This window comes from Delphinapterus leucas, chromosome X (assembly GCF_059928025.1).
Source record: "Delphinapterus leucas isolate spDelLeu-1000000601 "Yukka" chromosome X, BTC_Dleu_Yukka2, whole genome shotgun sequence".
Lineage (NCBI taxonomy): Eukaryota > Metazoa > Chordata > Mammalia > Artiodactyla > Monodontidae > Delphinapterus > Delphinapterus leucas.
Window position 1 is genome coordinate 612,595 of NC_143150.1, and position 25,476 is coordinate 638,070.

The 25,476-nt window shown below is 40.1% G+C and overlaps 1 protein-coding gene across 1 annotated transcript; it reads right to left on the reverse strand.

Annotated features, from left to right (window-relative positions):
* Window positions 1–1,933: 1,933 nt before the first annotated feature.
* On the reverse strand, window positions 1,934–24,561 carry VBP1 (VHL binding protein 1). Its single transcript, XM_022566286.2, has 6 exons — window positions 24,453–24,561; window positions 19,537–19,661; window positions 8,637–8,703; window positions 7,529–7,627; window positions 5,045–5,183; window positions 1,934–3,026 (listed from the first exon to the last, which is right to left on the reverse strand). Exons 1-6 carry the CDS (start codon window positions 24,543–24,545, stop codon window positions 2,956–2,958), a joined length of 594 nt encoding a protein of 197 aa, XP_022421994.1. The 5' UTR covers window positions 24,546–24,561; the 3' UTR covers window positions 1,934–2,955.
* Between the last annotated feature and the right edge of the window lie 915 nt (window positions 24,562–25,476).

A 25,476-nucleotide genomic window follows, 5' to 3' on the forward strand; every position in this document is an offset into this window, starting at 1 on the left:
CTCCTGCGGCCACCTGTGGGGACATTAGAATTGTGCCTAAAGCTGCCCCCTGGCATGGTGCCCACGGTGTCTTGCCTGTCCTGTGTCCTTCAGAGTAAAGTGGTGTCAGACATGGCCTATCCGGGTCTTGTGAGTCTAACGTGCAGTCAAACCCAACACCAGCTATGGTGAGTGCTGTACATGCTATCGGCAGAGTCTGCAGAACCAAGACGAACCTTTAAGAAATGGTTCAATACCCTTAAAGGTATCATGAGGTTTAGGGCAGAGAATAGCAAACACACAAAGAAAGGAGAGTATGCATTCATTAAGGGATTGAACTTAATGAATTATTAGGTATTTCTAAATAAGAGCAAGGCACCATGGTACAGAGGGAAGGGAATTCACCCGGGAACCAGATCTGGGCTTCACTCTGGCTACGCAGCTGTGGCGGTCAGCGTCTATAGGGACAGCAAGGATGATCAACTGTGCTTCCCATCATCCCCTGCTGTTGCTACTGACCAAACCACTCTCAGTTAACCCCAGAAAATAAAATGCTATAATCTTTGACTCCATAATTCCATTTTTGGTAATCTAATCTCAGGAAAAATCCTAAATAAAAGAAAAATCCTTCTGTAAACATGCAAACTGCTGAGTTATTTCCTACTTAGAGAAAAAAATTTTAAAACAACCAATTGTCTGTGAATCACAGTTTACTAGAGTTTACCTATTAGAATACTATGAAACCAGTAAAATAATGTTAATTTAAAAGCAGTATATAATAAGCAAATTCCATAATAAGTAAAGAAAGTAGGATAAAAATTATACAGACAAAATTATTTCAATTGTGTTTTTAAAAAACCTATGCATAGAAAAAGAAATGGAAGCCACAGAATCATTAAGGGGGACTGCAAGTGGAACTTAAATGCCTTTTTTCCTATTTTCTAAACTTTCTCAAATGAACATGTTTACAATGGAAAACTAGTTAAATTTCAGTTGCATTTCCAACACATTTGTTACTCAGTATCACTTTTTGTAGTCAATCTTGTGCTCATTATCTTTCCGGGTTTACTATCCTAATATTAAGCTCTCGGGCTTCCCTGGTGGTGCAGTGGTTGAGAGTCCGCCTGCCGATGCAGGGGACACGGGTTCGTGCCCCGGTCCAGGGGGATCCCACATGCTGCGGAGCGGCTGGGCCCGTGGGCCATGGCCACTGAGCCTGCACGTCCGGAGTGTGTGCTCCGCAACCGGAGAGGCCACAGCAGTGAGAGGCCCGCGTGCCGCAAAAAAAAAAAAAAAATTAAGCTTGAAAATGCCATGTCAAATCAGGATGGTTATGTTATTCTGAAAATGTAGACTGCTATAAGAGAAGCTTTCTGGCAAAGGCAAGATTTAAATATCTTTTATTTAATTAACAGAGCCTAATACTGTTTCTGACACATACTGGGTGCTTATGTATATTTGTTGAATAATTAACTTAATTTTTGCTCTTTAATTCACACCTCTAAAGAGCTGTTTCCTCATATTGCCTGGAATACCTAAAAATTCGTATTTAGATTTTCACGGACTTAAATTAAGACAAAAATTAAGATCTTCTGAGCAAATCATTCCTATCCTAATATTAACAGGGACATTTTATACCAACATACTTACCATAATAAAGTTTGGGAAAAAGTAGCACTTAAAATACATCAAGACGATTACAAACCTCAAATTCTAAAATATGGAAATTCAAAAGTATGAAAGAAAAATTGACAAGGAACTCTGCTATCTTTCAGATTTAACTTCTCAATTGTTTGCTTATCTATATTCCTTCCAAAGGGATCTTATGTTGTTTCTACAAACATAAGAGGTTCTTGGGACACGGCTAGTTATGGTGTAAGTAAATAAACTTTACGAGTATGTGAAAAGACCCATGTTAATTTTAGAAAGTATAACATAAAAAAAGGTACTGTGCCACAGTTTTAACTTCACTGTTTTAATATCATGAAATACAAGTACAAAACATTGTACAAGTATACTCTTTACTACATGGAGATGGAATAATACATTTGTGTTTTTACCAGAATCTGTATCACCCAGTACTAGCCACTGTACCAATGGCTTTCCATAGGGATCTTCTAACACTCTTACGAAGTTTTATCATGAATAAAAAAGCTCACAACTCCGTTAAACCATCACAGATTTATATTTATCTTAATATTCCTGTTCAGCTGCTTTGGGGAACTGTTAAGAAGTACAAAATCGCCTCAGGCAAGAGTTTTCAGTGCGTAATTTTGTTATTTCATGTTGGCCAAGATCTCCTTTATGTTAGCATTGCAAAGGCTCTAGGCTCTGTGCACTTATATAGGGTTAGAAAGTGTTGTCTCAATAGCCCTCTTACTGTTTAGGAATGCAAATTACCACTTCCTGAAAAGTACAGAATATTATAATAGTTATTGGCTAAGCAGTAATTCATGAAACTGCATTTACATAGGACAAATAACAGCAATAGAGGACCATAAAGCCCCATGTGTGCTAAAGAAAAACAATTTTTCAAATATTCAAACTGTTTTTCCTACCTCTAAACTGGTTTTAACCACATCACAAGTGAGAGTAACACCAGCCAATAAAGAAAAAGTAAAGTGTGCTAAACTGTCCAAAAAGTCAGCTTCTATAGCATATCTCACAGTTTTCAGCCATTTCAGCTAAGACTTTTCTTATAACAAACAAACAAACAAACAAACAAAATGATGAAAGCAGCATTTACTTTGTTGGAAATGCAAAAAATAAAAATAAAAATACTGCAAATTTTATAAAATATTTGAAACTAATTCTGTTTTTATAAATAAATAAAGTGGTGTTTATCTTTTTTTAAAGTTTTAATCATCATTCTTGCTGTTAAAAATTATTTAAAGTTATGGCAACTTTTAAGGATAAACTTTGGGGTATTTAAAATAACATGTTTGGAAAATTGAACCACATTTTTAATTGCCAGCATTATGCTTTGTTCTTGGTAGAATCATCTTTGTTTCTTCTTTTTACATCCCAATTATAAACCCTGGCCATATCTGCAAGAATTGTCAAAGAAAATGCAAATGCAATTCTAAAGATAACATTCAATGACTAAGTATTCATTCACACACTGAATCAAAGACAGAAATCACACACAAAAAATACTAGTGACTATAGCAAGGTGTAGTATCATCTGGCAAAAAAGGGAACAAAATTACACCTAAATCAAGTCAAGGCCTCAAATCAATAATTGTTTAGCATATCTAGTCAACTATGGTATTATATTTAACAAATATGTGCTTGACACTGTCAACAGTTTTATAGAGAGCCCTTCATCCATATTTCAAAGGTAGTTCAAAGCATACATTGACATGTAATGTTTAAATTATTACAATTATCAATCACTTTATCTCTTACCCTCTGTTTGGCTAACAGGACACTCACCCAATTTATTAAGCATCTACATCTTTTCCTTTCCACAAACACCACCCTGCGTAGGCCTTCACATATCGATTATTTGTTTCATGGGTCATGCCTTTGGTGGTATATCCAAAATGCCACCATTGTACTAAAGGTCATCTAGATTTTCTCCAATGTTATCTTCTGGGAATGTTATAGTTTTGTTTTTTTTGTGTGTGTGAATGAAGTCTCCACATTACCAGTCACGTGCCAACTCCTGCTCTAGGCCTCAAACAGGCCTGCCTTCCCTCACCAACCACTCAACACCTGTCATGTGCTACGTGCTCTGGAGGAGAGAGAGAAAGTGGAGCTCCTACACTTGAAGAGCTCCCAGTCTGGAATGAAAAATAAATAAAGCACTACGTGCAAAGTGCACTGGGAGCCACAGAGGAACAACAAAACACCCTGAGAGGACTGGAAAATGTCCAGAAATGTTCTGCTGCTTGAGCCGACATATGAAAGACAAAACAGAGGAACCCAGGTAAACAGGGGGAAATGAGTCTAGCTAGGAGGAACCAAGTGTGGACAAAGGACACAGCACATATGGGGGCTGAGAAAAACCGATCGGGGTTATTTGGAACTTGGGTGCACTGGGAGAGGGCCAAGGCAGGAAGCAGTCAGTGGCATGAGGTAAGACTGGCAGGAAGCACCTCACAGGGCGCCCACGTGCATACCTTACATGTAACAAAGAACACTGAAGCATTATAACCAGAGGAATAAAAAGAAGTGTGACTCAGTGAATTCATGGTGGAGACAGTGTAAAGGACAGATGTGAGGAAACCAGACTAGAAAACTACTGAGTCTAGCTTCTAGAAGGCCAAAATGAGAGTAACAGCAATGGACAGAGAGATTTACAAGGGAAAGCTGACAAGAATCTGGTGATTAGTCGGCTTCTGGTGATGAAAGAGAGAGGAGCGAAGGTCGACTCCCACGTTTCTGTGCTGGGTGACTGTGCGGGGCTGACGACTAGGCGACAGGAGCACGCGAGCAGCTGGGTCAACATGCGAGCCCTCCCCCTCGAGCAGAATACCTGCCGCCGCCTGTTCTCTCTGCCTTAAATACAGTCTCAGTCCTATCTTCTCAAAGCCTGCTCTGAACTAATTCCAGCCCACACCTATCTTTCTCTAACTTTAAACTGCCTTGGTGTTGAGTACATGAAGTGAACTTACTTATATTTTGCTGTGAGACGATCATTCAGCAGGTTCACATGTGCAGTTGTAACAGAGCAAGACTTCGCCACTCTTCTTGTTTTGCACTGATCCTCTCACCAGCCCATGCCCCATACAGCTTAGCACAGTTGCAGGAACACAGGAGACCCTTAATAAATACACTACTTGACTAGCTATGAAGATGTCTTGGGAAAATATTTGAAAGAAAAATACTCATTTGCTAAATCGACTTGCTGTTTCCACACTTTCACACTTCAAATTCAGATTAGTCTATCTATAAAGTTATTAAATATTAGTTCCAAGTATGTCATTTACTACTCTCATAAAATCTGCAACTTAACATCAGTCTAAGAATAAGGACATTCTTTTCATTAAAGCAATGCATGTAAGAACGTTGAAAGCATCTTTCTCCTTTCCCCCCTTTGCCTTTTTTTAGGAAAGGATACTGACTTCTGTGGTAGTAAACTGATCTCGAAGAAAGTCGAGGTCTTCCTCAAGAGAATCAAGATTCTTTGTGGCAGTCGATAAATTCTTTTCCAACAATGCCTGAGCTTCATCAATATCATATTCAAGCATTACATTTGCCTGAAGAGAGAAAAGCACGACAATGTCCGCACACTTACCCAGTGCTTTACAGGTTAGAACAGGGGTTGGCAAACTACAGCCCTTGGGTCAAATCCGGCCGGCTGCCTTTTGTCCTAAGTTTTATTGAAACCCAGCCATTCTTTATTCACTTAGACTTGCATGCTACAGTGGCAAAGCTAAGTACTACTTGTGACAGAGACCGTGTGGTCTGCAAAACCAAAAATATTTACCCTCTGGCCCTTAACAGAACATTTACTGACCCCTGGGTTAGAGAATATATTCACACACATTTTATCATTTACTCGTCATAACAACCCTGGAGAGGCAAGTTACCTTCTCTACAGTTAAGAAAACAGAGGCTCCGAGAGGTCAGGTTACCTATGCTTTCAGGGATACTACATAAATGGAAGAATTACCATAAGAACCAGTATCTTTAGTTACCAAATCCTATCTTTCTACTAGCTCTATTGTGACACCAAATAGTATTACATTCAGATCAACTGAAATAGTTGTTTCTGAGCTTAAGATACCAAAAGTTTTCAAAAACATACATATTATCTACATTTGATCCACTGAGAGAAACAGCTGGCTTTTACTGCCCCCTTCCTACCTCCAGAGTAAATGCTGACACAGGGGGAACCATACTCCTAGCACCTGACTTAACACCGGGCATTTCCTGAACCACTTTCCTTATCTGGCAAATGGAATTTGAAAATTACTCAAAGGATTGTTGGAAGAATTAAATGAGACAACATGAAAGTGCTTAGCACAAAGTAGGTGCTACATTCTTATTGACTGAATATGCCAATCCATGATAATCAGAAAACTGTATAAAAATTCAGATAGGACTAAAAATATTCAGTGCAGAGTAAATGCCTCTCTAAAACCCAGACCCACAATCTCATTTCTCAATGACTGATGCTTCTTATTACTTTTTCTTTTCCAGAAAATTTCTACACTTTGCTTACTTTTAACAAGAGAAAATCGAATACATTTAAAAACACTTCATTCATGTCAAAAAACATCAATCATTCATTCAGGAAGTACCCTGTGCCAAGTATATCTCCTTAGTTGATTCACCTCTCAACTACTGCCTGATCGGCCTCTCTATTTGACGGTCTAATAGTCACCTCAAGACTGACATGCCCAAAACACAACTCCAAGTCGCCCTGCAAACCTGTTAGTCCTTTGCCTGTGATATGAGTTACAAATATTTTTCCTGTTGATTGTCTTTTGACTTTGCTCATGGTTTCTGAATTTTGAGGCCTGAAAAACCATCCTTATTTCAGGGCTCTAAATAAGTTATCTGTGACTTGGCCTACAATTCTGATGGTGTCAGTATTTCATCACACATTTCAAATGTGATCCACTTGGAATTCACCATCGTGTAAGGTGGGCTCCAGCCGTAATTCTCTCTCTCTCTCTCTCTCTCTCTCTCTCTCTCTCTCTCTCTCGAGAGAGAGAGAGAGAGAGAGAGAGAGAGAGCTCCCTGTTGTCCCAGTCTAGTTTATGAAATCACCTTATCCCCACTTGCTGATTAAATGTGTGCCAAGGGAAAGAGAAACAAAGGACAATAACCCTTAGGATTTGGGCTACTGGGTGGACAGCTGTTCCATTTACAGAACTAAAACTAAACAAGTACGGGAATTATGCTTGTAGAAATAAATGTACAAACTCTGAAAAGATTACAGCTAACAGAAATCAGGAGGAGGAACTAAGGGACAGAGAAGTGAGTTTCCATGTACGAATCTGCCTATCTTTCATGGCACGAGACTGCCTCTCAGGGATGACTCTACAGGATAGCAAGCGGAAATCCTCCCAGCTGGGAGAGCTGAGAGCAGTCGTGACTGGCTGCTTTGTATGGGAACTTGCCTGAGGTAACAAGACCTATGGATAGCTAGCTGGACAGTCAGGAATGGCTTGGCTGGTCGATCATGGGACTGAGAGGAGTAAAATAGGAAAAAATCACAGAGAAGGTCTGTGAAATCATCAAAATTGAAATATATGATTTTTAAAAATGGGTTCTAACCTCAAGGTTTTTGTAATAATTCTTGCCCCCTCAAATTTAGAGAGATCTTTCTAGAACTAACAAAATCTGATGATGAAGAAACATCTAAGGTTCAACAGCACCTTCTGTTACATTTAAGAGCTAAAGCATTAGTTGGAGGGGAAGCAGGGTTTTGGTCCATTTTGTTCTGATTGGGAGAGACTCGAGCATGTTTCTGCGGCAATCTTCCTCACACTCCCGATCCCCCTGCATGCCACCCCTTCATTCCTTCCACAGCTTCAACAATAATGCTTTACAAATGCCAGCCAAGGAAGTTGTGGCTATTACATTTACTTACCCCCAACCACAAACACACTTTATCGGTAGGAGGAACTGAAGCTTTGCAATACAGGTTATCTGCCAGTAAGAACCTGGTCTCCAGTGAATTGGTGGACTCCTTCAAAAAAAATGACAGTACTGTAAACAGTCCATTTTCACACCAAGGTTATAAGGAAGAGATCACAGAACTGAACCTAAGCCATTTAAAACAGTCCTATCACACAGACTAAGTAGAGTGGTAAAGAAAGGAATGCTGGAGCCAGACAGATGGGCAGGGAGGCTCGTGCGTCCTGGCTCAGCTACTTACTATAGCTCTGAAGGCTGTGGCAAGCAGAGTTCTCACACACTCACACCCCCCCCACACACACACCCCAGTCTCACACCCCTGCCCGCCCCCACACACACCCCAGTGCCTGGCACAGAGTAAGCACTAGACAAGCGCTATCTATTATTACTTCATCAGTGCTTCGTGCTCAACAACCAATTTTCTGAAGCCTCTTATTAAGTTCATGACATAAAAAACATACTAGAAATGTAGTTATTCTACCAGTCAAGTAATAAATCATATATACATACACATACTATTTTAAATACAATATACTTATGACATTTAATTTTTACAGCCTGCTTATGTAACAAATATTGGATGAGGACTTGGAAGAGTCTCAAATCCAGTTCTGCCAGGAACTAGCTATGTAACAGTGCTCAAGTGTAACCTCTTTGCAAACGTTGCCTCAGCTGTGAAATGAGAACCTGAAACGTCATTTCTAAAATTTTTTCCAGCTCTGTAAGTACTGGACTCACTCCTTATTCTTAGAGAGAACAATAACAATAACAACAACAGAAACTATTAGATGCTGCTCAAAATGACATTTTCTTTTTGTACTTAAAAGAATTTCAAATTGCATTTAAGTTCTGCAGATACTACATATAAGTAAAATACCCCAAGAAGTGTGGGTCCTAGAATTAAACCTGACTTTTGGCGGAAAGCCACATGTCTCACTGTCTGTGATGTCAGTACACGTGCTCAGGACTGGTTCAAATACCAGTGACCAAGGAGTCAAGGAACACATGTCTCTGCTGAAGTATCCTGGTTTGCTCATGTTTACAAAGAAAACTGCACTTACTTTTTTCTTCTGCATGTACTTTAGAATTTCTAAAGTCTGCTTAATTTCAGGAATCTGACCTTTTAGCCTGTGAATAAGAAAAAAGTTAACTTAGTATTTGGCACCAGGACACAGTCTTACTAGCTTTGCATTTTCTACTGATATGTTTTGAGGACAATTTATATATATGAAATATTTAAGATATTTTATCTGTAAGATATTTAATAAATTTTGTTTATTAAAATATTTAAGATATTTCAGACATAAATATTTATTAAAATATTTAGATATAATAGCAAATATTTACGGAATGACTACTGTGCACAGAGTCCTATTCTATATGTCAAACCCCCCATCATTAGTTAACATTTCTAGAGAAAATCATATTCCACAGAGGTGATTCAGAGGTTCTACATTTAATTAGAATTGCATTTTAAATACTCATTTTTAAAATAACATGCATTCAAATATTATATTCTAAATTGAAAACCACCAACTCCCTCAGTCATAGGCAGCTCAGCACCAGCAAGTGCAGGGACAGCTTCTCAGGGCCTGCGCTTCCCACACTGTAAAAGCACTTGAATGCCTAACACACCACAGTAAGATATAGTACAACTGTGCGATTCTTTTAAGCTTTGGGTAATTTTTCTTTAACTTTTATGTTGAAAAATACTTCCTTTTCAAGTTAGGTAACAACTGTTCTTAAAATTATAAATGGATCACTGTTTGAACACACGAAAAAACTTAAGAAAACGATGGACATGATGAGACTGATCAGACTCAACAGTTAAGTTATATTATAGCTACTAGAAAAACAACTAGCCTGGAACAACTGGACATCCACACATAAAAAACATGAATCTAGACACAGACACTACACATTTCACAAAACTTAAGTTCACATGAATCACATACCTAAAGGTACAATGCAAAACTATAAAGCTCCTAGAAGATAACACAGGAGAAAACCTAAATGACCTTGGGTATGGTGATGACTTTTTAGATACAACACCAAAGGCACAATCCATGAAAGAAATAATTGACATGCTGGACTTTATTAAAATTAACAACTTCCACTCTGCACAAGACCCTGTCAAGAGAACAAAAAGACAAGCCACAGACTGTGGGAAAATATTTGCAAAAGACACATTTGATAAAGGACTGGTATCCAAAATACCCAAAGAACTCTCAAAACTCAACAATAAGAAAATTAACAACTGGATTAAAAAAATGGACCAAAGCCTTTAAAAGATACCCTACCAAAGATATACACATAGCAAATAAGCATATGAAAAGATGTTCCACATCATATGTCATCAGAGGATTGCAAATTAAAATAACGAGATACCACTACACACCTATTACAATGGCCAAAATCCAGAATACTGACAAGTCCGGATGTTGGTGAGGAGGTGGAGCAACAGCCCCTTTGGAAGACAGTGTGTCAGGTTCTTACAAAATAAAAATACTCTTACCATATGATACAGCAATCATGCTCCTTGGTATTTACCCAAAGGAGCTGAAAACTTAGGTCCACACAAAAACTGCACACAAATGCTTATGGAAGCTTTATTCATAATTGCCCAAACTTGGAAGCAACCAAGATGACCTTGGTAGGCAAATGGAGACATAAACTGTGGTCCATCCAGACAATGGAATAGTATTCACTGCTAACAAGAAATGATCTATCAAGCCACGAAAAGCCATGGGGGAACCTTGAATGCATATGACTAAGTGAAGGACGCCAACCTGAAAAGGCTGCAGACTGTATGATTCCAGCTACAAGACACTCTGGAAAAGACAAAACTACGGAGACAGTAAAAGGATCAGTGGTTGCCAGGGGTTTAGGAGGGGGAGGGAGGGATGAACGTGCTGAGCACAGAGCATTCTTAGGGCAGTGAAACTACTCTGTATGATGCTATAATGGTGGATACATCACATCGTGCATGTGTCCAAACCCATAGAATGTACAACACGAGGGTGAACACTAATGTAAACTACGGACTTTAGCTAATAATAACATATCAATCTTGGCTCATCAATTGTAACAAATGTTCCACTCCGGTGAAGGGTGTTTGTTGATAATGGGGAGGCTATGTGTGTGTGGGGGCAGGGGCTATACAGGAAATCTCTGTATCTTCTGCTCAAGTTTGCTATGAAACTAAAACTGGCCTAAAAAATAAAGCGTATTAAAAATAATTTTTAAAAACTACTAGCAACTAATTCCCAAATGAAATCAATCTCACTGAGAAGAAAATAAGAGATAAAAATATGCTGAAAACACTCAAAGTCAAACTTAGAGAAGAAAGAATGAAACATTTTTAGCTCTTTTTTTGGATTAAAGCTGCCCAAGGCTTTAAAGTGTTTTGCATGGAAAAATGTGCAAAACAGTTCTGGGAGTCCTGTCAAATCACAATGTAATCTGTAAGAAAACAGACTAAGGATACAAAAACAAAGCTGTGGTTCTTTCAAAATACATTTAACAAAATATTAGAGATCAGCATGTAAACAAAATTTAAATATGATAATGAAAATGTACTTCGTGAATTATATAAAGGAAGTCACATCATGTGTGAAGAAGGTTAGCACAGCAAACTTTATTACAGCGTGTGCTACTGACCCGGCAAATATGTCAGATAAGCCTGCTGCTTAAAAAATAGTATCACTGGGGCTTCCCTGGTGGCACAGTGGTTTAGAGTCCGCCTGCCGATGCAGGGGACACGGGTTCGTGCCCCGGTCCGGGAAGATCCCACATGCCGCGGAGCGGCTGGGCCCGTGAGCCATGGCCGCTGAGCCTGCGCGTCCGGAGCCTGTGCTCTGCAATGGGAGAGGCCACAACAGTGAGAGGCCCGCGTACCACAAAAAAAAAAAAAAAAAAAAATCACTATCTGGTAGTACAGCCCAGTGAAGATTTGAGAAACACACCCTTAGCGTTGACTTTTTTTTTTAAAGCGTAGTTTGAAGGCTAATGTTCTGTGAACTCTTTACAATTCAATATGGATATCGTAGCTCTCTCAATTTTGCTTATTTTTGTACATGTTGATATAGGTAAATGCTAGAAAGATCTACATTGAATCATTTATAAAATATCTGATACACATATAACATTAGTATGTTCAGATCAAGTTTTTTGGTCATGTAAATGATTTCTATGATTGACTGACAGATTGATTTATGGCTGAGTTGGGTCTTCGCTGCTGCGCATGGGCTTTCTCTAGTTGCGGCGAGCGGGGGCTACTCTTCGTTGCACTGCACGGGCTTCTCATTGTGGTGGCTTCTCTTGTTGCGGAGCACGGGCTCTAGGAGCGCGGGCTCTGTAGCTGTGGCTCGTGGGCTGTAGAGCGCAGGCCACTGTGCAAGTCTGAGCAATACACCCTCCCCACCCTGCTCTGTCCCAAAAGACAGCAGCTCTCCTGAACTGTGTGTTTACAGTCCCTTTTTTACTTTTTCAAATAGTTTCATCACATTTATGTGTATCCCTGAACAATATATTTTTTGCTAGTTTCTTAGCTTAATACAAATGGTCTCATGTTGTATGCATTTTTCTGGGGTTTTGCTTTATAACTCAATTAAGTTCCTAAGATTTGTTCATTCATTTTCACTGCTGTGTAATATCCATTTAAAAATATAACACAACTTGTTTATCCACTTCCTATCAACAGACACTTGGATCAGTTCCAGATCTTTGTTATTCCATGAACAATGGAAATCTCTAGGTTCTGGAGTGGGTAGGGAAGTGAGAGGGAAGACAGCAGCTTAGAAGGGAAGTGGATCAAGTCTTCAAAGGGGGAATTTGAGGCTAAAGGGTAGGTGTTTTTCCTCCCTTTAAATTGCTGTGGGTGAATCACATTACCTACCCCATCACTGCTACAGGGCAGAAAAACAGCAGAATTGGCCAAAGGCAGGGAGAAGGTCAGGCTGAGGAGCCGAGAATACACGTACTGGCCCCCAGCAGTTCCCCTTGCCCACTCCCCCTCCCAGGGGAGATGCCAAAGACAGAGTAATGGAAAGAATGTCCCAGAGGCCCAGAGGCCAAGGCACTTGGTAGGGGAGAAACAGCATTTGTCCAATGGCTGTGCTGCAGAGTGTAAACCCCACCCACCAGGAAGGACCTGAATTACTCCTGTTCCCACACACGTTAATGGCCAAAGGAACTGATAACCCTGAGGGAATATGAGCTGATGGGGAAAAAAATGGTAATCTGATAAACTCAGCTACAAAATAAAATAAAGACAATAAATTCGACAACCTGTACCAGATGAAACAAAATCAAATTCTACAAGATTATACAGTGAGTATTTAAAAATACTTCAAAGAGAAAAGACAGGATATTGGTAATATGAAGAAGAAACAAGTAGCTGTAAGAAGGACCAAAAATACTACGTATAAAAAGTGTAATGGTTGAAATAAGGAACTCACAGATATCCATTTAATTGCCAAAAGACAAATTACCAAAATAGCAGAAGACAGGAAATAATAAAGAGACAGGGAAGGCAGAATTAGAAGAGTCAACATCCATATTAACAGGAATCCCAGAAGGAGAGAAGGAAAAAAATTAACAGATGACAGAAAAAAATGAAAAAATGATAATCACAAAATTTCCAGTTAGAGAAAGATAAAGCACATATAATTCATGTGTTAAAGAGTTCACCACAAGACAATGAAATACTAAATAACTTTTTTATATACCTATCAATAATTACTTTATTTATATATTTTTTAAATAGATCTTTATTGGAGTATAATTGCTTCACAATACCGTGTCAGTTTCTGCTGTATAACAAAGTGAATCAGCCATATGCATACACATGTCCCCATATCCCCTCCCTCTTGAGCCTCACTCCCACCCTCCCTATCCCACCCCTCTAGGTCATGGCCAAGCACCAAGCCAATCTCCCTGTGCTATGCTACTGCTTCCTATACAGCTGAAGGAAAAAGTTAAATGACAGGCTGCAACAAAAGATTTACAACACCTGTAAAGAAAAGGTTAGTATCCAAACTACACAGCCGTCTGCTGCAAAACAACTCAGTCAAGCACAGAAACAGTTTTCGTTGCACAGCTGGTATCACAGAGGTGAGGGAACTTTCAGAAAAAATAAAAGGGGATAAAACTGGAAAAGGCTTTGAGTTGAGCAGTGAGGACTAGAGAAAAGCAGGCATCTCAAGGCAGGTGACAATACCAGCTATAGACCTGAGCCTGGGCCCCCGACGCTCGGCTCAACAGGGGAGCTCACATATTAAGTGCAAGAACTTGGAACAGGGCTCAAGCAGTCCAAGGCTGATGAAGACCCACAGCTCCTGCAAAAGCAAAATCGTCTATAGATAAAAGCAATCCACACAGGTATCCATGGTTACAGGAAGCTGACATATAGTCAGTTAAGGAAGAATTTAAGAAAGATATCCTCACAGGGCTTCCCTGGTGGCGCAGTGGTTGAGAATCCGCCTGCTGATGCAGGGGACGCGGGTTCGTGAGCTATGGCCGCTGAGCCTGCGCGTCTGGAGCCTGTGCTCCGCAACGGGAGAGGCCACAACAGTGAGAGGCCTGCGTACCACAAAAAAAAAAAAAAAAAGAAAGATATCCTCACAAAGACAAATTATAGTCAGATAAAACAAAAGAGATGACAACCTTGAAAGTATCCAAAAAGAAAAATTAGTTTATCTAAAAAGATTTAAAATAATAACCATATATTGTTTACATGGAACACCCTTAAATATAAATAATAAATAAGCTGAAAGAAAAGGGATTGGAAAATATACACCAGGAAAATGTTAGCCACCACTCCTGGGTATGTATCTGGAGAAAACTATAATTCGAAAAGATACATGCATCCCACTGTTCACTGTAGCACTATTTACAATAGCCAAGACATGGAAGCAACCTAAATGTCCATCGACAGATGAATCGATAAATAAGACGTGTTACGTGTATACAATGGAATATTACTCAGCCATAAAAAAGAATGAAATAATGCCATTTGCAGCAACATGGATGGACCCAGAGATTGTCGTACTGAGTGAAGTAACTCAGACGAAAAAGACAAATATCATATGATATTGCTTATATGTGGAATCTAAAAAAAATGGTACAAATGAACTTATTTAGAAAACAGAAATCGAGTCACAGATGTAGAAAACAAACTTATGGTTACCAAAGGGGGAAGGGGGGAGGGATAAATTGGGAGCTTGGGATTGACATATACATACTATACATAAAATAGATAACTAATAAGAACCTACTGTATAGCACAGGGAACTCTACTCAATACTCTGTAATGACCTATATGGGAAAATAATCTAAAAAAGAATGGATATATGTATGTGTATAACTGATTCACTTTACTGTACACCTGAAACTAACACATTGTAAATCAACTGTACTCTAATAAATTTTTTTTTAAATGTTAGCCAAAAGAAAGCCGGAGTAGCTCTAAGTGTCCAACAAAACTGACTAAAACAATAAGCATTATTTTACATAGGGTTAAATTCACCAAGAAGACTTCGTAATTCTCAAATTGCATGCACCTAATAGAATAGACTAAAAAGCTTTAAAAAAAAAAAGGATAGAAAATTGTTTCAGGTTAAGATGGCAGCAGACTAGCACTTGCACCTTTAACTGTTCACGTAGCAGAGAGCTGTTGAGATGATAGGAGCTACAGGGCTATTCCTGCAAGGGAACAAAGTGACAGGTGAGCTGATTTCCTGCAGCCACTTTTTACCAAAGAGTACATGAAGGGACATTTCTCTTTACAGAAATATGCCAGCTTATTAATAAATAAAAAATAAATAACTGAATTAGAACATCATTTTGCAACTCATAATTAATGGATCTAGGAATTCAGTATCATTCTAAGAAACAACTAGATACTATCTGCCTCTTAATGGAGAAACAATACACAAACCTATGAAGGAGTGTTGCCAAAAAACAAAAAGAGAAAAAAAAAGAGAAGAAAAACCTGACTATGAACAAGACTGCATATACAACTATCAACTTATAATAAACAGAAAGGGCAAAGAAACATGCTTGAAAATCCCACAATTGCTTTGAAATTTAGCAACATACTTCTGAATAACCCATAGATTATGAATCTAAATGTGAAAGATAAAACAATAAAGCTTTGAGAATAAAACATTAAGAGAATATCTTCATGAACTTGGGATATTTCTTAAATAGGACACAAAAAGTACTAACCACTAAGGAAAAATTCTTAAATCAAACTACATTAAAAATAAAGGGTGATGTATATATGTCCATGCCACGGGTGTGATAGGGAGGGTTGGGTGGGAGGGAGGGAGACGCAAGAGGGAAGAGATATGGGAACATATGTATATGTATAACAGATTCACTTTGTTATAAAGCAGAAACTAACACACCATTGTAAAGCAATTATACTCCAATAAGATGTAAAAAAAAAAATAAAGGGTGATGACTCAAACAGTATATCCACAGTGCTTCCATTTAAAAAAAGAAACCAGAAGCCTACCATATACCACACATAAAAATAAACTTCCGATGGATTAAGAAGTTAGATATGAAAATGAAAAAAATTAAGACTTTAAGAAGAACACTTAGGAGTATGTCTTTTTGAACATGGAATACAAAATAGGATTTCTTAAACAATACACAAAAAGCACTAACTATTAAGAGAACTTTTGACTTAAAACATTACTCAGCCTTAAAAAGAAATGAAATTGAGCTATTTGTAATGAGATGGATAGACCTAGAGTCTGTCATACAGAGTGAAGTAAGTCAGAAAGAAAAAGACAAATACCATATGCTAACACATATATATGGAATTTAAGGGAAAAAAAAATGTCATGAAGAACCTAGGGGTAAGACAGAAATAAAGACGCAGACCTACTGGAGAACGGACTTGAGGATATGGGGAGGGGGAAGGGTGAGCTTTGACAGGGCGAGAGAGAGTCATGGACATATACACACTAACAAACGTAGTAAGGTAGATAGCTAGGGGGAAGCAGCCGCAAGGCACAGGGATATTAGCTCGGTGCTTTGTGACAGCCTGGAGGGGTGGGACAGGGAGAGTGGGAGGGAGGGAGACGCAAGAGGGAAGACATATGGGAACATATGTATATGTATAACTGATTCACTTTGTTATAAAGCAGAAACTAACACACCATTGTAAAGCAATTATACCCCAATAAAGATGTTTAAAAAAAAAAAAAAGAACTACTCATCAAAAGAAATCATAAGGGGAAAAAAAAGAAAAATTACAAAAGCAAGAAAAATTTCTCACATATAACCTAAAAGGACTAGTATCCAATATATAAAGAATTCCTACAAATAAAAAAAGACAACCAACCCATTATTAAATGAATAAAACTCTTCAAAAAAGTTTTCCACATTTGCTGTCTCCATCATTCTCCTTTGAACCACTGGGCCAACACTGTTCCCATCCAGAACACCAATGACTTCCACTTTGCTAAGTCCAAGTCCATTCTCAGTCCTTATCCCACTTGGGTGAGCCATCTGCAGCATTTGACACAGGTGATCATTCCCTCCTCCATGATACATTTTCTTAGCTAGGCTTCCAGAACCCCATGATCTCCCAGTTTTCCTGACCTCACTTAAAGTTTCTTTTCAGCCTTTTTTGCTGGTGTTCCCTCTTCTCCCTAACTTCTTACTGTTGCAATGTCCAGATCTTTGATCTTCTCTTCACTTGCACGCACTCTCTTGGTGATGGACCTCAGTCAGTCCCCTGGCTTTAAATGACTCCCAAATTTTTATCTCCAACCCAGATCGCTCCCAAAATTCACATTCATATATTTAACTGTCTACCTAACACCTCCACCTGGATGTCCAAATGATGTCCAAGGCATCTCAAGTGTGTCCAGAATTGAACTCCTCCTGATCTTCCCCCAAACCTGCTCCACCCACAGTCTTCTCAGATGTTGGTAACTCTCCCTTCCAGTTGCTCAGACCTGGGAGCCATCCCACATGCCTCCACAGTACTAGAGTTACCAAGGTAACTATGACACACGGATTCCCTCCGCTTCCCCAAGGCTTGGTCCTGAGGCCCATTTTCTTCTCTATCTGTAACCTCCGTGCAAATGACCTCAAAGCCAATGGCTTTATGCTTCTTTTTCAAATAAAAATAAACTTTTATTATAAAAGCAATAAATGTACATTGCAGAAAATTAAGAATACAGGTAAGCAAAATAAGAAAAATGCTATTTCCCACCACCCAAAGATTACCACTGTCAATATAACATTAGTGTCAATTCTTCCAGGTATTTCTGTGCACACACACATTTTTTCCCCAAATAAGAAGAGATAATGTTCATAGTGTTTTCTATCCTTTTTCCTATTAACACCCCTCATCTGTCCATGTTGATGACTTTTCATATCATCTAACACCTAGCCCTATTCAAATTTCCTCAGTTGTCACCAAAATCAAATGAGAAAATATATCTAAAAACAAACTTTTGGCTTGTTTTTTTCTTTTTTTTGGTCGTGCCGCATGGCTTGTGGGATCTTAGTTCCCTGACCAGGGATTGAACCCAGACCCTCGGCAGTGAAAGCGCGGAGTCCTAACCACTGGACCACCAGGGAATTCTCATCTAAAGACAAACTTTTGTATTTTTGCGTAAGTGGTACCCTCACGCCCAGACTACGCTTCCTCACTGGAGCCTGCTTCCAAACTCATAACCAGGCTTCAAAATTCTACATAGCCATCTGCTTCTCTTGGAAGTTTCCCCTGAATCCCTCTGTCCCCCTTCAGATCACCCGTTCCCCTATGCTAACTCATTACTGTGCACCATAACTCCTTGACTGCTATACTCTGTACTTATTTAAATATCTATTATGCCCCTAGACCATAACCCTGTTGAAAGCAGATACTGAACCTTATTTCACCCAAAACAGTATCTGGCACCTATGAGGAATTCCATATACATTCAACTGACAGAAGAATGCTGTCACATGTGTATAGCAGGTATCTGTAGGTATTTATTACTGTGGATTGATTTCGTAAGCTACTATGAACATACAGGGGAATAAAGGATCGAGAGCAAGAATACTTCTGCCCTATCACTTATGAAGCCTTGGCAAAGTCACAACTTCTGTGGGTTTCTCATCTCATCGGCAAAATGAAAAGAATGAACTAGACATTTAAGATGTTACGATCCTAGAAGCTTTGGAATAAGGACTTCAATATTCATTCTATTACGTTTTCAAAAGCATCTTTAGACTGACAGTACCAAAGTGCTGGTGAGAATGAAGAACAACTGGAACTCCCAATACATTGCTGGTGGCAGTGTAATATGCTAAAGCCATCTAGGAGGACTTTTGGCAGTTCCTCATAAAATTAAACATACACTTACCATACAAGTCAGCAATTCTACCCCTTGGATAATTACCCAGGAGAAATGAAAACATGTCCACCCAAAGACTTAAAACCAAATGGGGAAACAAACCAAATGTCCATCGACAAGCAAATAGATAAAAAGAGACAAAAACTGTGGTACATCCACATACAATGGAAAATGACTCAGCACTAAAAAGAAACTAACTTACTGATACACACAACACCATGGATGACTCTCAAAAAGCATTATACTAAGTGTAATAAGCCTGACATAAAACAGTAGTTACTATATGCTTCCATTTATATGAAGTTCAAGAACAGACAAAACTAATTTATGGTGAAAGTAATCAGAACAGTGGCTGTCTCTGGGAGTGTGCAGGGTTGGGCGTAAAGGGGCAGGAGGAAACTTCCTGAGGTAACAGAAATGTTCCATATATTGATCTGGGCAATGGTTACAGAAGTGGATACATTTATCAAAACTCATCAAACTGAACATTCAACGCATAGACATTTTATCTGTATGCAAATTATGTCTCGATCTTTTAAAAATCTAAGCTATACAATATTAATTTTAAAAACTTAGAAATCTTTGCACTTACCTCCTTTTCTTTTGAGCAAGGTTGAGCTCCATAAACTTATACTTCTGGTACTGTTCATCCAGCTTCTTCAGTACTGTATCTGCAGTCTCATTCCCAGGCTGTTTCATGAAGGAATCTACATCTTCCTTTAATATCAAAAAGAATACATTACAAATTTTAGAATTCATACCTCTGATTTTTGACCGCTTTAGCTTTATTTTTAAACATAAAAAGAGCTTGTGTTTATTTTTCTCCAAAGGCTTGTTTTTAACTAAAAAAGTATTTATAAAAAGTTAGAGACCATTTCAGACAGTGCACATACATTATGTAGCTAATTTATTATTCTTCCACCTTCCCCTTTTTATTTATATATAGGGAAAGAAAGATGACCTTGTCTGCTTTTTTTTTTAACATCTTTATTGGAGTATAATTGCTTTACAATGGTGTGTTAGTTTCTGCTTTATAACAAAGTGAATCAGCTATACATATACATATGTCCCCATATCTCTTCCCTCTTGCATCTCCCTCCCTCCCACCCTCCCTATCCCACCCCTCCAGGAGGTTACAAAGCACCCAGCTGATCTCCCTGTGCTATGCGGCTGCTTCCCACTAGCTATCTACCTTACGTTTGGTAGTGTATATATGTCCATGCCTCTCTCTCGTTTTGTCACAGCTCACCCTTCCCCCTCCACATAACCTCAAGTCCATTCTCTAGTAGGTCTGTGTCTTTATTTCTGTCTTACCCCTAGGTTCTTCATGACATTTTTTTCCTTAAATTCCATATATATGTGTTAGCATACGGTATTTATCTTTCTCTTTCTGACTTACTTCACTCTGTATGACAGACTCTAGGTGTATCCACCTCATTACAAATAGCTCAATTTCGTTTCTTTTTATGGCTGAGTAATATTCCATTGTATATATGTGCCACATCTTCTTTATCCATTCATCCGATGATGGGCACTTAGGTTGTTTCCATCTCCAGGCTATTGTAAATAGAGCTGCAATGAACTTCAAAGCTTTTGCACAGCAAACGAAACCATAAACAAGACCAAAAGACAACCCTCAGAATGGGAGAAAGTATTTGCAAATGAAGCAACTGACAAAGGATTAATTTCCAAAATTTACAGGCAGCTCATGCAGCTCAATAACAATAAAACAAACAACCCAATCCAAATATGGGCAGAAGGTCTAAATAGACATTTCTCCAAAGAAGATATACAGATTGCCAAAAGACACATGAAAGAATGCTCAACATCATTAATCATTAGAGAAATGCAAATCAAAACTACAATGAGATATCATCTCACACCGGTCAGAATGGCCATCATCAAAAAATCTAGAAACAATAAATGCTGGAGAGAGTGTGGAGAACAGGGAACACTCTTGCACTGCTGGTGGGGATGTGAATTGGTACAGCCACTATGGAGAACAGTATGGAGGTTCCTTAAAAAACTACAAATAGAACTACCATATGACCCAGCAATCCCACTACTGGGCATATACCCTGAGAAAACCATAATTCAAAAAGAGTTATGTGGGCTTCCCTGGTGGCGCAGTGGTTGAGAGTCTGCCTGCCAATGCAGGGGACACGGGTTCGTGCCCCGGTCTGGGAAGATCTCACATGCCGCGGAGCGGCTGGGCCCGTGAGCCATGGCCGCTGAGCCTGTGCGTCCGGAGCCTGTGCTCCACAACGGGAGAGGCCACAACAGTGAGAGGCCCGCGTACAGCGCCAAAAAGAAAAAAAAGAGTTATGTACCAAAATGTTCATTGCAGACCTTGTCTGCTTTATACATCCGCCATGCAGCACATTGCCTAGTCATGTGCCCTAGCCACAAAATGATTCAACAGGCTGTGTGCCAAAATTATAGATTTTATTACTGAAATTTTTAACTGAACAAGTTCTGCCACAGATATCATGCTAAATATCGTCATTAGGTTCCCAAGACAAGTCACAACTGCTTCCTTGAGTATCAAGTGGTTGAAATAAAGTAAGCCTAAAAGGCAAACTGAACAATATTTGGAACAGGAATAAATAAGCAAAAGAAAAGCAATAAAAGTGAACTGCATCTTTTAAAATGTATACTGCACATGCTGGTCCTTGAAGAAAAGCTAGTTAATTAGGTAAGGATCAGGAACTAAGTGAAACTATATGGAAACTTTAAGGAGATTCTGTAACAGCCTTCTAGTAGTTTAAAGAACTTTAGTCCTTCCTTGCAACTAAGTTAAATTCAATTATCTCACAGTTTCTGGGATCTCTACATCATTATTCTTATCCATGCTTACTAGCTATAAGGGAGTATTTTAGCAGAAACGAGGCAAGAAGCAAAAAGAAGAGAAACACAGCAAGGGAGTGAACTATGAAGCCATCAAGCTAGAGACTGTAAAAGAAATTGAAAAGGTGAGGCTGAGGCAATGGCTGAGTTCTGCATGGAGATGAAATGCATGCAGTTAAAATGCAGATAAATGCATTCTGGAGATAAAATGGAGATAGCATCTTCCTAGAAGGCTCACTGTAGGAAGAGAAATGTCAAAGTTTTTAGCACATGTTATTAGAAGCTTAGACTCTAGCAAGGAGAATTAACTACAGCAGCATAGGTTTGTGGTTAAGAGACAGGGGCTGCCTGGTTTGAATGCTGGCTTCATCACATACTAGATGACCTTGGAAGTTAGTTAACCTTTCTCTTTGGCTCAATTTCCTCATCTGTAAAGAGAAAAAAAGTACCTTTTCCTCACAGGGGATTAAATGAGTTAGCACGTGTAAAATACTTAGAAGAGTACACAACAGCTAGTAAGTGTTCAACATTAGATATGTATAAGTGTACAAAACTACAGGGAGGTCATATCTGAACTAGATGTTGAGAGATGGAGAGGTCAACAAATCGACAAGGGGGGAAAGGGACAATTAAAGCAGAGAAAGAAAACAAATTACTGCATCAACGGGAATGGGGAAAAGGCAAGGTGTGACTTTTAACCACTATCAACACAGAAACTAATATACATTAAGCATTTACTTGCAATACTGAAAGCACAGTCTCTGTTTCTCAGGGCAACTCTAACTACTGTTACTCCTATTTCACTTAAAGAAACGGAGGCTCAGATTGTAAAATAATATGCTCAAGATTAAGCAGCAACTGGGAAGTAGAGGTATGATTCAAACCTTGTTCCATTTAGAAACCATTGTTCTTTCTATAATACCATGTTATTACAATTAGTTTAGGAACATACAAATATTTATGTAAATTTGGATTATTTATTATATCATATTGACAGAAATTTTAAGGTCTAGAAAAAATAACTTGTGACATTTTAGGGAAAATGCATTTTAAGATAACAGTTTATAAAGCCCTTTGATAAAGTTTATCCTCCTGAATTAGATTTCTGAAGCCATCTCTTGCTGAGCACCATGGGTGTGGTATTTTAAGGCACTATGGAAATTCAATCAACACTTAGTTATGAGCTTATACTGTGTGTCAGGTACTGTGCTAGCGTCAGGAGAAATGACAGGGAGCAAGGTAATGACCTAACCTCCCTCCCAGTGGCAGAGCATGGCGCAGAAGTAGAGCTCTGCAGCCCCACAGATTGCCTAAATTCAAAGCCTGGGTAACTCACTTACACCCTGTGTGACTTGGAGCAAGTTACTCAAGGGCTCTGTGTCTCTGTTTCAACATGTACAAAATGAGAATAACAGTATCTGCCTCTTAGAGTTTTGTAAAAGCATTAGGAAAGTGCCCGGTATTCAACAAATTTTCTCTCTTGTTGACAGTTACCTGGGAGATGAGTGGAAAGAAATAAATGGCACGGCTCAGGGAGAAAAAACAAAATAACTGAAGAAAATAGTACAAAACCGAATCATCAAATGCAAATATGCACAGAATGTATATAAAAGTGGTGTGAATAAAAGAATAAATAAAAGAAATGGGTCTTTTGAAGGCTGGACGATACCAAGAACAAAAAGGTAGCGACAAGGCAATATAGGTACAAACCAAAAGGTTGAGAAATTTCCATTAAGATTTTATAGTAGTTCAGGCAAAACTGAGTGGAGAAAGATGGGCGATACCGGCCTGGAAGGCCACTCAGGTTTTCTCTTATTATTCAAATAATATTCAAATACTATTTCGAGAACAGCCTTACGGGGCGGGGACAGGATTGAAAGCACTACTTGTTTCCCTCTGTTTGGCCTTGGGTTGGTCTCCCTGTTCTGTGAAGCCTCCAACAATGCATTCCCTGCTTCCTCTCTCACCTGCACACGATTTATTCTGTAAGTTGTTAAGACCATTTAGCTAAAAGCAAATGTGGTTGGTTACACAGGGGCTTCACTTAGACACCTTCTGGTGACTGCCCGTGGCCGACTGGCTAAAGCCTCAGGGGCCCAGCGGGCCACACAAGGCCTTCAAGGTCTCCCCGGTCCGACGTTCCCCTCCGCCTTCTTCCGAGGCAACTGGCCACCGCAGCCCTTCAACACACTAGGTGCCATTTCCTATGTTCACACCTGAGCTCCTCTGCCTGCTCACTGTACCCCGTCACCATCTACGCATCGGTCTCCCCAGCATCTAGGCTGACTCTCAAGCTTCTCACCGCCTCCGTTTTTCCGGGAAGTAGGGTCGAAATCCCGCGTCGGGGATGGGCTGGGGCGGGGCGGGGCGGGGGGGGGAGGAGGCGGTCCCTCAGAGAGGCCCCGCGCCCCCTCCGGCTCCTGAGTCCGTCGCCCCGCGCCCCCTCCCCCTTCTGGGGCCTTCTCAGACCGCACGCCCCACGGCGGGTCCTGACACAGCTCAGTCGGTCCTGGCACAGAGCGGGAGAGCGGACGGAGCGCTCTCTCCGCGGTCCTTTAGCTCAATTCCTTCCCCCAACAACCAAGGCCGAGCTGGGGGCCAAGAAGGAAGGGGTAGCCCACCGCGTAGCGTCAAGATACCGAGCACCAGCGTGTCTCTTACCACGAAAACGGCCTCAGGAATCCCCAGGTGGAGCCGCCGTCCGTTCCCTCCAGCCACTTCTCCCAAACCACAACCTTCCTTACCGGCCGCCATCTTGGGGAAGCGAGCGCGCGACTAACGGCCTATCGAGCGCCTGTAGCCTGGGGCCTGTGATTGGCTCGCTCACAACGGCAGGCCCGCCCTCCGCTTGTGAGTCTGCACATTCATTGGCTCACAGGAAGTAGCCGCCCCTTACCCGTCGGACGAGTCTCCCAACCTGTGGGTTCTAATTGGTTGCGCGCAGGTGAGTGATAAGCGTGGAAGGACTGCCGAGGCAAAGCTGGCTCTGAAGGGAGGACCAATACCTAGTCCTGGGAAAAGGGATTCCGGGGGTTTTGTCGGTGGGCTGGCTGGAAGGCCCTGACAATCGGGGACCAAGCCGGAACGGACCCCACTACCACCCCAGAACACGCGGCACTCTCCAGAATAGCCTTCGAAGCGACCCGATCCCTTCTCGGATTCAAGCAAATCCGGGATCTAGACACCACCACAGGGCCTGGGTCTCGGTGTCTTTCTGGGCCCACCATATTCACGAGCTTCCTGGCCCTTGAAGGGGACTTGTTTTGTGCCTACTTCCGGGTGGACCCAGTGGCTTCATCCTAATAAACACTCCGCCCATTTTGTCACAATTTACCGAAAGCCACCTTTGATCAGGCTCTCACCACCCCAGCTCAAACGTTTTCAAAACTTCACAGTGTACATAGAAAATCCTAAGAACTCTTCCGATGCTTCTAGGCCCAACGCATTCCCCAAGATCATCCACCACTACAACCCTTTGAAAGCAAGCAATTATTCTTCGATCTGTTTTCTGACATCTAACCACCGTGTTTGTTCCTGCGTTTGCCTGCACTGTAGTGCTTCACAGTACACCGGTGCTTCATCCACTCACACAAAGCCTACCATGAGACAGGCCCTGTCTGAATAAAGGATAAATGTCAGTTTCCTTACTTAGTGGGGACACATATATAATAATAGTGATTAACAT